The following is a 13,156-nucleotide window of genomic DNA, read 5'->3' as shown; positions in this document are numbered from 1 at the left end:
AAGGGGGAAAGATATAAAACTGTAACATAAATTACATTGAATTTTAGAGAGTTGAGTTTGATTTTATTGCTACCAACACTAAGTTACCTGGTCTTGCTCTTGATCCTGTTCCTCCAGTGAAGTCCCTGAGAACAGAATTACAGGCCATTACAATGACTTATTCAACTTGGATTTGACAAACTAAAAGCCTATATCTTGCTGTGGTCTACATTATAAAGATAAACAAAGATTATTTTCCCTCAAGATGCTCCCAAGAGTTTAAGAGGGAAATAAATATATTGCAACACACAGTACAGTTGACATTCTATTGGCAAATGGCAGAACCATCCCACCACAGTTGTTTTTTAGGTTCTAAGTATGACTAAAGGCCTAAATCTTAGGATCCTGAATAATTTTCTTGTTACACTTAAACTCACAAAACAGATTTTGCATTAAAAAGATAAAAGATGTTAAATGTTATACATAGTATTTTCTATGATTTGTTCCTGCTTTATTAAAAAAACAAAACAACAAAAAACTCTTATACCTTTTCCTATAAAATGTTTTTTGCATTGAAAATAATTATTTTTCCTAAAGTGGCCAGTGTTATTAGTATCCCTTGTTTGCCTTGCCTCAAAATTCTAGGTTATTTGATTATTTTACAAGTTGATCTCAGTGTCTTCTACTTTGAGGATGTGGCTTTAGACTCCACCAGGGATATCTGTAAATCACCTTCAGCCTTGCTTTTTCCACTGTAACCTAGAGCCATTTTATAAAATAGTTTTCTGGAATGAAATAAGAAACATCTGTGCCCTGACAAGTTATAAGAATCATTCTTAAATTTAATGTGATCCAGCAAAAATATATCAAGCCTCTACTATGAATAAGGCACATGATAAGTATTTCCTAAGTAGGAATAAATATAGGAATTCAAATATAAGTAAACATGACTGATAATTCTCTTGCCCCAACCCTTTCATTTTAATCATAGAATTTTTGATACATGCATGCAACACCTACCTATTAAGCATAACAAAATTAGCACTCATTTACCTACCACCCAACTTAAACACTAGAATAATACCAAAATCTTTGCCTCCACATATGCGTTTCTTCCCTATTCCTTCCCATTCCCTCTTGACCTTCACCAGGCTAGCACTCTCCTGACCCCATAATATATTGTGTTCCATTCTGAGCATAAGCTTCCAGACCCTTGAAAATTAAATGGAATCTGCCAGCCTTTAACAGTTTATATGCTTTCCCTGACCCTAGGATAAGGAACATGTTTTTAAGAAGAAATGAAGCTGATTCTGCCCTCAGAAAGTTTGAAAAGAGGCATGATCACAGCAGTGCCCATGTGTAGGCAAGCAGCCTCAGGGCTGAGCTGAGGAGCAGAGCATCTGTTCCAGCTCCTCGTATGCCTGCACAAATGCCATACCACAGCAAATGCTTTCCAAATACCTTTGCCCCTTAGCCTTCTAGACGAGGCCAGCACTGTCTAATAGAAACCAATGGTAAGCATCAAACATAACTTTAAGTTTGCTGGTATCCACATTTTTTAAAAAGTAAAAAGAATAAAGTGAACTCAATCTATTTTATTTAATAAAAAATATCCAAAATATTATTTCAACATATAAAAATTGAGATATCTTATAATTTTACATTTTAATTAATATTAAATGAAATTAAAAATTTAATCCCTCAGTTGCACTGGCCACATTTCAGCTGCTCGAGAGTCACATGTGCCCGGTGGCCTCCATACTTCACAATGTGGTCCAGGCCCTTCCTCAGATGTTGGTTATTGTCTTCATATACATATTACACTCTTGCCATGTAGTTGCTAACCCTGCAATACCTCCTGAATCCCACTCTCTTAAAAATTGAATAAAAATGCAACTTGTGGCAAACTTGCATCCATCAGGTTATGCATGTTCTTGAAAAGCCGATAATCACTCACATGCTGAGTTTGCAAGATGACTATTCTAGGTGTCCTGAAGAATCTAACGTTTCAAACATTTTTAGGTATTAACAAATGTTATGCACAGTGCGTGCTGGGGGATGTGTGACATAGAACACCCTGATAATGCTGAGCTGCTGCCGCCTTTGCTGTTGCTTTATATAATTTTAAATTCCTCTTTCATAAACTTCAGGGAATCTTTAAAAAGAACCATTATACATTCATTCATTCAAGAAATAATAATATTAAGTGCCCACAATGTGTTGCCACCGTGCTAGACACTGGAGATGGGATGGTGAAAATAAATAGTTTCCACAGTCTTGGAACTTACAAGATTGCATAGAGACAGCAGAAAAAAAAAATGTCAATTTATCTGGAAATTATATCACTAACCACAAGAAAATATAGTCATCTGAAATTTCAAAATAGAACAGACTCATTGTGACCGGAAGTGACAGCTTTTAACTATGCAATTGTTGGTTTCACAGATGGACAATGATTGAAATTATGCAGAGCCTGGGGGAAGTCTGCCTCTAGATTGAACCACATTGAATGTTGATGCCCAGTAGAGTATAATGGCTACTGAGGGTGATGTTCCCATCGTATCTCAACCTGGAAAATATACCAAAGTGGTTTCACACAGAGAACATTTCAGAAATAGTTTCTGGTGAAGAGACATATTACAGTTTGTGTTCTCTGAAAATTTTGAAATGGGCGTTGACCAACAGCACTTCAGGCTGATGGAAGAATTTCAGAAAAATGGAAGGTTGAAAGAATTCTAAAAGGCAATTCACTTCCAGCTCTCTTCAGACCTTGTGTGACCTCATCTGGAATTCATAAGGCAAAAGAGAAACTCAAGTGCTGAAAATGAGTGTTAGCCTACAACTTCCACCCAAAACCACTAACAGGTAAAGTGAATAATGCAGGCATTAGCTTTGTAATTTTTTAAATAGACTTCTCACTGAATTCAGTCAAGAGCAAGGTGAATTATTTGGATAATTATTTTGCAGTGGAGTCCTGGCCAAGAAGAAGATGAAGCCCTAGAATTTCATCTCTCATAAGAATTCCTTGAAATACGTATCTCAACAAAGAAAACATTTTCACATGCATTATAAGTATATTCCATAATTCAATTCTATTGAGAAAAGTATCAGCACTATTTGATATTGATAAAAATAATTAAACCTTATGAAATGAGAGGCTTGGCTTACAATAGTAAGGTAATGCAATCTGAAACTACTGCAACCACACCATGTGAGCGAATGAGGATTTTATAGCTGAAGGTCTCTTTCAGGCAGTGACATTCACAAATATGTCCTGTATGAATAAGCAACATTATGTAGCTTTGAGTTCTCCTATTTATCTATAATATTAAAAGAGTTGGCATTGGGCCGGGCGCGGTGGTTCACGCCTGTAATCTCAGCACTTTGGGAGGCCGAGGCGGGTGGATCATGAGGTCAAGAGATCGAGACCATCCTGGTCAACATGGTGAAACCCCGTCTCTACTAAAAATACAAAAAATTAGCTGGGCATGGTGGCGCATGCCTGTAATCCCAGCTACTCAGGAGGCTAAGGCAGGAGAATTGCTTGAACACAGGAGGCGGAGGTTGCAGTGAGCCGAGATTGCGCCATTGCACTCCAGTCTGGGTAACAAGAGCGAAACTCCGTCTCAAAAAAAAAAAAAAAAGAAAGAGTTGGCATTATGACAACAAAGTAGTGTAATGCTCCTGTGGCTATCCCCTGAAACTCCAATAACAGCTAAAAACAAATGAGCAATAAGCCAGGAAAGTACAGAACCATCACAGAAAAGAAACAAAGTGGTCTTATTGACAATGGTTTTTTGTTTGTTGGTTTGTTTGTTTGTTTTTAAGACTGCTGGAGTGTGACACTGGCAGATAGGCCAGGTTGATTCTAGCAAAAAGTAATCATGCAGTATTTGTTCAACCAAAGTAAAACCAGATACAGATTACGAAAAAGATGGAGGGAGAAGAGCTACAAGTAAAAATCAGCAAGATTTCTGCTTTTAGGAGGCAAGATCCACAGGTCCTGAAAATACACAAGGTCTTTCCAGCCACAAGTATGATGCTGAATGGTCACAAACACCCACAATCATCTTTATATACAAAGACTTAGAGGCTGGGGGCAGTGGCTCATGCCTGTAATCCTACCACTTTGGGAGACCCAGGTGGGTGGATCACCTGAAGTTAAAGAGTTTGAGACCAGCCTGGCCAACATGGTGAAACCCTGTCTCTACTAAAAATACAAAAATTAGCCAGGTGTGGTGGTAGACACTTGTAATCCCAACTACTAGGGAGGCTGGGGCAGGAGAATCGCTTAAACCCAGCGGGTGGAGGTTGCAATGAACTGAGATGGTGCCACTGCACTCCAGCCTGGGCAAAACAGCGAAACTCTGTCTAAAAAAAAAAAAAAGACTTAGGAGCACACTGTCAAATACATTTATACATACACTGATGTATCAAAAGAGTTGTGAACCACAGGCATCTCTGATACCGCAAACATCCAATGTTCAAACCAGCCTGCCAACTATACCCTGTTGCCTTGGCAACAGAAGGCAAGCCAGGCATGGAGAAATCTTGTTGCCTGAGCAACAGGATCCTTTTAAAAAAAATGTGAATTCAGCTGTGGCTATGGCAAAGGCTGTCAGTAGGCAAGATTTCAGTCCTTGGTAATGAGACAAAGAATTTACACTGAGATAACAGTCATTCAACTATTAATTAACAAGTATCTGTAGGTTGGTACCTATGTGCAATACACTGTGCCCTGGAGAATGCAAAGATGAATTAGGCATAGGTTGGCACATGCCTGGCACACAGTCATAAATATCCATTAATTAAATGAATGAAGGTTCTTAAGATGGTCATAAAACAATGACTAAAGTTTACTAGGACCTGAGTATATGTGACAAAGTGGCTGAGGCCCCCATGAGCATTATCAAGTTCCACTATACAGAGTATTTTATTTATTAGTTGAAATAAAATGCTATGACTTGCTAGATTAGAACCTTCAATGTGTATCTACTATGTCAGCCTATGAAACCCACATAAAAACTGGTAAAAATCAAGCTCATTCTTAATGCTTTCCTAGCAAATAGTAATGGATATAAAAGATTTTATATCAAATTTAAAAATGATCAAAGTTGGAAATTTCAAATAAATTGGAGTCTGTTCCTCTCTTGATCCTGCCATTAACTATATTCCTCAAAAAAAGTTTTATCAACTGATGATGGCTTGGATTCCCAGGGTGCCTTCCAGTTTTAATAATATTCTCCAGCCCTGAGACTTCAAAACGTCTCTAAGGAGGCAGGGGCTATCACTCCTAGTTCATTTGCTCATGTTTTATTCATTTGTCTGGCTCATTTGCCCGAAATCATATCTTAAGTTATTAGGGAGTTATGTTAGTTCTTCAGGACGCAATTGGTTTAAATCTGGCTCCTGACATCTGACCAAAGTTAAGAATTTACGCTTAAGCTTTCTCTTGGTCCTATTAACCTTTAGCCAGGGCCATGTCTGACTTCCACACTTTGGAGGCGGTGCTCAGAACAGGCATGTACTTCCCTGTGGTTTCTTCTCATTGAGACCAACTGCCTTTTAAAAGACCCAGCAAGGGTACCCAAGGGGAGAGCTGCGCAGGGCAGGGTCTCCTTGTCACTGTTATGCCATTTTACACATGGCACAGAACAGGAAAAAAAAAAAAAACCTACAGGCTTGATTTTCAATTTATTTTTATTCTGCTATATAGCTTTGCTATCTTCGTTTACATTCAAACTTCTTATTTAGTTTCTAAATATTTTACAGGATGGGTTCATATTTCATATTAATAAGTGAAGAAACCCAGGAAAATTCTAAAGAAATGAGATTGCAAATAACTTTAGCTTTATTTAATGCCCTTTAAAGAATTATAAATACATTTCGGTATTGTCTCTTTTTAATTCAGAGAAGCCCCAGGGATTATTACCTGGGAGGAAGTCAAAAGTTATTAATTTTCTCTCCTCTTAGTTGGCATAAATCAAAGGCTGTCTTTTATCATTTATTTTCTTCTGAAGTCTGCCCTTGCCTTTCCATTTAACTGTGAGTTGCTTGAGGGAAGAGAGCTTGTTTTAAACAAACCTTTGTTCCCTGGTGGCATGTCACACTGTATTACCACATTTCATGGCACATTCTGCAAATGTTGTTTTGGGTCAGGTCCTGTTCACCTTGGAACATACTTTCCAAAACATCAAATTCTATATATGGGCCGCTTTCCATATCCATCTGGTGACTTGGTCATAACCTCAGGTTAAAGTTCGTTCTATATTCCTGTTTCAATGATCTTTAGATTAAACTTTGCCTTTCTGCCGATTCTAGCTTACTCAATTTGTTATAAAGTATTTAGTTAATGACTAGCTTTATAAAAACCATCTCGAGCTTTAAAAAATATAGAACATATGAGGTTTTTGTTTGTTTTTGAAGGGGTAGACATCAACCGAATTTGTGCAACTTAGACAATTTTCCATGGATCCTTTCAAAAAAACTGTAGAATTATTTTTGACAGGGCCAAGATCCCTAAATTCATCTGATTAGAAATTTTTATTTTAATGTAAAATTCACTTAACTGGGGAGTTCACAACAGATCATAATTTACCTTTGAACTAAAATACTTGCTTTGATGGTGATGGGAAGTCAGTAAGTGGGGAATGTTGAGTAGTAGCAAACTCTAAAGCTCCTTTGGCGGATATTCTAACTCAGATCTCCAGTCCCCACAAACACCCACTGTGGTTCTCTTTGGCATTTTGGACTACTTTTCTTTCCCATGCCCTCCCTATTACTTCGGACCATGACTGCTATGCACTTTGAAAGAAAGCCATGAGGTCTTACAGGCTTTTCTCAAATACCTTTCTGATAGATCATATGCCCTGATTGATAGGTTCTCCTTGGGTTTTTATTCCAGAAACACTGGAAAAAAGGAAATTAAAAGGCACCTTAACTCCTCCTGACCTTAATTTGAAGACGATAAATGTATCAGTGATACTATCTTCAACTAAACAAAAAAATGATTTTTCTATAGGAACCTTTCTTTGTCACCTAACCGAATCCCCCAGGAATTTGCTGAGCAGGTTCTGCATTCTGAACTTCATTTACATCATGCGATTCCAGCACTAACACCTGCTCCCTTCAGCAAGGACCCCTGATAGACCAGTGGATCAGTCAAGGATCTCAGCTCTCCTGAAGGCCGTAAACAGAGACCTGATCCAAGCCAGGTCAATCTGGCTCTCTCAGGATTTTGAATCCTAAGAAAGGTGACATGAGAATGGAATAAAGAAGCTGGGAGTTCATTTATCCCATTACAAGCCTCCCAAAAATGTCTCCTTTATAGACTTCAGGGACTGAACTGGCTCCTATGCCTTCCCAAGCTTGATCCTTTGGGATCTATATTACACAAGCTCCGCAATGCCTTCTAAAGAGCTTCCTGTCACATAAGGTAGCTAGAATCAGGCTCTTGTGCTTGTATCCAAAAAGCCCTGCCTGGTACAGCACATGCAGCCTTAGCCTTTTGTCACACGGATGCTGCCACTTCCTGAGTGGGAGTCATCCCACAGCTCTGAAACCCCTGCCTGGCATCACCACTTACATGTGGCCCAACCTCAACGGGTGCCCCAGCCTCATAGTAGTCTGGCAGCCCTTCTGCCATTCTCTGCTCAGTTCTCATCTCAACATTGGCTGCTCCTGGCTGAATATACTCCTCAAATCTAGACAGTCCTCTCAGCTGTGGCCTAGGACATCATCTAATATACAGAAACCAGCTGGGCGCAGTGGCGCATGCCTGTAATCCCAGCACTTTGGGAGGCTGAGGTGGGCAGATCACGTGAGGTCAGGAGTTTGAGAGCAACCTGGTCAACATGGTGAAATCCCATCTCTCCTAAAAATACAAAAATTAGTCAGGCACGGTGGCAGGCGCCTGCAATCTCAGCTGCTCGTGAGGCTGGGGTAGGAGAATTGCTTGAACCTGGAAGATAGAGGTGCAGTGAGCAGAGATCGCGCCATTGCACTCCAGCCTGGGCGACAGAGCGACAGTCTGTCTCAATAATAATAATAATATACAGAAATCATAAAGTATATTCTTCCTTAATCTCCTTTTCCCTATTTCTCTAGCTTAATTTTATCTTCACCTCCCTTTCTCCAGACAAAAAGATGCCACTCATCTTTTCCAGGTCCGCTCCTCCAACTCTGATCTATGCTGCAACTGTATACTGTCAGTTACCTCTTTTCCTCTCTAATCTCTCCTCTCCATTCTGCTCAGTCCCAAATGCCCTGAGTTCATCCTGATTCTAGGAGGTCCTTTTCTATCAAACAGTCCACACCAACTGACTCTCCAAGCTCATTTCTCAACTTTTTAAATGCCTCCCATCCCTGCCTCTGGAACACTGCAATCAAGTTTCTACTCCCTCTGATCTCGTGTGGTGCCAGTGAAGGGGCTCTCGTGAAGGTCAGGAGAACTTGCAGAAGGTTCAATCTAATAGTTTTGTTGCAGTCTAATAGTTTTGTTGCAATCTAATAGTTTTTTTTCTCTTACTCAAAGAGACCATTGTCACTGACACAGCTAGCTGTCCCAAAATAACAATTTTGCTTTGCTTTTAACAGACAATCTCTCAAACACATTCCACCCTCTGTTGCAGCTAGCTGTGGTTACATGAGGAAGTTATGGCCAATGGTATGTGAGCAGAAGTGATGAGCATAACATCCGGGTCATAGCCTTAAAAGGAAGGGGTGTGCCTCTACTTTCCCTTTCTTCTTCTTGCTGGCTTGGATGTAGGATGTGGTCTCACAAGCCATATTGGCCAAGAAGATGAAATCTATACTCTGGGGGTGTGGAAGAACGAGATGTAAGACCAGGGCTCCAGATGACCTCATGGAGCACAACTGCCCTACTCTGCTGACCCACTCTTGGGCTCAGAGAGGTTAACTGACTTGCTTAAGGTCAAAAAGCTAGAAAAAGGCACAGTTAACCTAAGACCCAGGTCTAAGATCAGTACCTTTCTCAGTATGCTACTTGGGCAAGTAAGCTCTAACTTCTATTTCGACAGGGGTAACTTCTGGCTATCAGGTTGCAATTCAGCCATCAGTAACTGAGCTCTGCAAAATCAGAAAATATTTCTAGGAGCTCAATTGATACCTACCTTGTTTGGGATTGTCTTTCTCCTCCTGAAGCACTGAAACTTCTCTTTAAAATGCCTGAAACAAGAAAATAGAAATAACTTTACATTATTTCCTCTGCAAATCTTTTATTTTTTAATAAAACAATGCTGAACAACAAATGCTAGTGAAGATACAGAGAAAAGGGGACTCATACACTGTTGGTGAGACTGTAAATTAGTGTAGCCATTATGGAAAACAGTATGAAGGTTCTCTTCAAAAAACTAAAAATAGAACTTTCATGTGATCCAGCAACCCCAATACTGGTATATATCCAAAAGAAATAAAGTTAGTGTATCAAAAAGATATATTCACTTTAATGTTTATTACAGCACTGCTCACTTTAGCCAAGATACAGAATCAAACCAAGTACCGATCAGCAGAAGAATGGATAAAGAAAATGTGTCACATATACACAATGGAGTGTTTTTCAGCCATAAAAAAGAATAAAATCTAACTATTTGCAGCAACATGAATGGAAAATGTTAAGTGAAATAAGCCAAGCACAGAAAGACAAATATCTAATATTCTTACTCATATGTGGGAGCTAAAAAAGTTGACCTCATGGAGATAGAGAGTAGACTGATGGTTACCAGAGGCTGGGAAGGGAATGATGAAGAGAAGCTGGGTTAATGAGTACAAATAAAAAATCACATAAAAGGAATGAGTTCTAGTGTTCAATAGCATATTAGGGTGACCAGAGTAAACAATAATTTATTGAATGTTTAAAAATAGCTATAAGAAGAGATTTGAGATGTTTCCAACACAAAGACAAATATTTGAGGTGATTGGTATCTGAATTACCCTGATTTGATGATTACACATTGTATGCATGTATCAAAATATCACACGCATCCATAAATATGTATAAATTTTTATATAATTTTTAAAAATTCAAAATAATAAAGAACATATATATTCCATGAATGACTTTGTCTATAAACACTCTCATATTGTTCTAAGGTCACACATTTCTCTGTAAAGGGCAGGCAGGAAATATTCTAGGCTTTGCGTGCCACACTATGTCTGTCACACCTGAATTCTGCTGCCATTGTAGCATGAAAGCAGTCAAACGACGTTCAAGAAACAAACATGGCTTTACTCAGAGCCAACAACAACGAAAACGAAAAACGACGCTGAGTTTCTGTTACCTGAGCAATTGTACACACGCTAAAAATTGTCTTTGATTATGAAAGCGTGAGCTGAAATATGTTACAAATTGTTATTTATTTGTCAGGTTTGTTTAAAAAGCAAATGTGCTCAACAAACAAAAACAACCCTGTTATTAATATCCAACAAAACACAATAAAATGTCATGCAATGAAATGTCATAACCAGCCTTGCCAAGTTACCACATGCAACTTTAAGGGCCGAGCATCTCTTTCTTGCCTCCCCACTAACCCTCCCACCATTGCTGCCAGGTATATAGAACACTGAACTTAAAACAGTCAGTAATGAACTTCTTCTGAAATTGTTATATATGTTTACATGCATAACTATTTTTTCCTGTATGATCTTCATGTTTTCCTAATCACAAATTAACACACCTAGAAGGCAGGAATTTACAGAGAAAATAGGACAGAATATTGAAAATTGGGGTTGTCCCAGAAAATCTGGAACATTTAGTCACCATTTTGATGGACGAATTAAGTTTGGAAAGGACAAAGAACATAGTTAAATCCTTAGGGTTCTACTTTGATCCTTAGAGAGGCTATTTTAAATGTTCTTCTATGAGATTTTCATAGTATAGTCACTGAGGAGAGAGAATTATTTTCACCTAATTTATTTCAGAATATTTCTATCTACAGTTTTTAATATTTTATCAACTTACTCTTTTTTTCAAAAATGTTCTCCTCATTTTCTATTTTAACTTCTCTTTAAGTTTCAGGTTTGTTGAGTGTATTTGATTCTCTCTCTCTTTATAATCTTTAAATTTTATCTAAATATACCTTTTCCTTTTCTTTACCATATCCCAGTATTTTTTAATTATTTTAAATGTAACACATCCCTTTAGAGAAATGTAAATAAAATTGTACAGAAATTAGTCTATACCAAGATTAATTTCTTCTATAGACTTTGAATTCATCTAACCAGTAGGCTCATAAAAGGTCATGTTCATTACTCCTGTGGTTATTTGGCTGTCTCCAAGTTAGATATCTTGACTCTCTAGCTAGAACCTACATTTGCTTGTAGAAATAATAAAACTATTCATTTGACAGCTGAGAAAATATAAAACCAATGTGCTGGCTAACCTTTAGGCTCTGTCAGAGAGACAGACACATCTGTCCTAATTAGCATTGCACCTGAAAAACTGGGTTATGTATATGGTGATATTTGCTTGACTCAAGTATGATTTCCAAACCACTGTCTTCCAGAATCCCACAAATGGCAAACTGATAAAAGAAAGCTTACTGAATGTAGATTCTTTCAGAGGGCTTGAACTGGAGCTGCTGGAGTTATCCGAAATGTCCAATTCATCATCTAGCTCTGAATATATATCTGCACATTAATAAAAACAATAAAAAAGCAAATGAGTCTTGAAAAGGGAAAGAGTCCAGAATGCACTCATGCTGACGCACTTCCACTAGCAGTACCTTTCTCAGTATTTTCCAGGTTGAAGTTATCATCTGACATGATTTCGTCACAGGCTCTGTCTTCATCTTTACCATAGGAGGCCTGGAAGCCTTCAGGGGGCAGATCTGCGCTTTCTGAAAGTTCACTTTTCAGGCTGGCTGCCCCACTGCTGCTGCTGCTCAAGCTTGCCTTTTCAAAGGTCTCCTGGAAAGAGAAATTCAGGTTTTCATAGCCTTTCTCCATCCTTCCTTCTATAGGACCTAAAGCTTGTTAGAACATATATTAAATGCTTCAGATATCAATATAAATGTTTTATGCAGAAGTAGCAACAGTAGTTCCACCTATGTACCTGTTATGGAATCTATTCAGTCCATAAATACAAAAAGATCTAGGTCTACGAGTTACACTGGGTGAAAACGGATGGAGGGGGCAAAAGTGCTCAGTAGAAAAGGCCCGTACAACCCAGTGGAAAAAAATTGTACTTCTAAGAAATAGACTATATCAATTTAGGAGAAATTTCTCTACTTTAAGTTTCTTCAAAAATACTTGCTATCAAATCCTCTCAGTACCATAGTGAATACGTAAGGCTTATTCTCTTCAAAACTCCAGGAAAATTAGTAGCAAACAAAGCCAGGCCATTGAGAGTGAGAGGCAAGATCTTCTAAAAGAAAAGCTACAGAGAACAGAACTTACAAACCACTTGGGACTCTACACTACTGCCTGGCTTGAACACTCTCTGCAGAACTAGCCAGAGGGTTGTCCAGATCCTCCAAAGTGGATGGATGCATTTCCATTATGAAAGCACTACAAAGTCATCAATCTGATTGTGTAATTCCACATTTTCCTAAATAGTAGTATTAGAAACGAAAAAATTATGCCTGAAGGGTTAATAAAAATTAATTAATTAATTAATTAATTAATGTCAATCATGCTGGAAGTTTTCATTTTCCTTTTTCTTTCTTTCTTTCTTTTCTTTTTTTTTTTTTTTTTATTTGAGATGGGGTTTCACTTTTGTTGCCCAGGCTGGAGTGCAATGGCACGCTCCAGCTCACCGCAACTTCTGCCTCCCTGGTTTAAGGGACTCTCCTGCCTCAGCTCCTGAGTAACTGGGATTACAGGGATGCGCAACCACACCTGGCTAATTTTATATTTTTAGTAGAGACAGGGTTTCTCCATGTTGGTCAGGCTGGTCTCAAACTCCCGATCTCAGGTGATCCACTCGACTTGGCCTCCCAAAGTGCTGGGATTACAGGCGTGAGCCACCCCACCCGCCCAGTTTTCATTTTTCTAAGAAAAAGACAGTGTAGAAGGAATGACTATGAATTAGTAAAAAAGTAATACTTGTTTCTTTACCCAAGCAATTCTCAAAACCTCAGATGTTCACTGTGTGGGACCATTTGCAGCAAGTGTGAAGAGCCTTCTTAGACTGTGAGGCTAAACAGTGCTGACAAAGCAA

The 13,156-nt window shown here is 38.5% G+C and overlaps 1 protein-coding gene across 7 annotated transcripts in view; it reads right to left on the bottom strand.

Moving 5' to 3' along the window:
• Positions 1 to 13,156, bottom strand: part of NEK10 (NIMA related kinase 10) — a 248,798-nt gene that overhangs the window by 52,584 nt on the left and 183,058 nt on the right. For all 7 annotated transcript variants that reach the window (XM_012435538.2, XM_012435540.2, XM_012435542.2 and 4 more), the window contains 4 exons: positions 11,721 to 11,904; positions 11,539 to 11,625; positions 9,111 to 9,165; positions 88 to 125 (listed from right to left, as the gene is read on the bottom strand). In XM_012435538.2, coding sequence (XP_012290961.2) covers positions 88 to 125; positions 9,111 to 9,165; positions 11,539 to 11,625; positions 11,721 to 11,904 — 364 coding nt within the window. The remainder of the gene's footprint in view (positions 1 to 87; positions 126 to 9,110; positions 9,166 to 11,538; positions 11,626 to 11,720; positions 11,905 to 13,156) is intronic.

The sequence above is a fragment of the Aotus nancymaae genome, unplaced genomic scaffold, assembly GCF_030222135.1.
Source record: "Aotus nancymaae isolate 86718 unplaced genomic scaffold, 86718_ANA_hifiasm-v0.15.2.pri h1tg000019l, whole genome shotgun sequence".
In the NCBI taxonomy this organism is placed as follows: domain Eukaryota; kingdom Metazoa; phylum Chordata; class Mammalia; order Primates; family Aotidae; genus Aotus; species Aotus nancymaae.
This window is presented reverse-complemented; position numbering and strand designations above follow the sequence as displayed.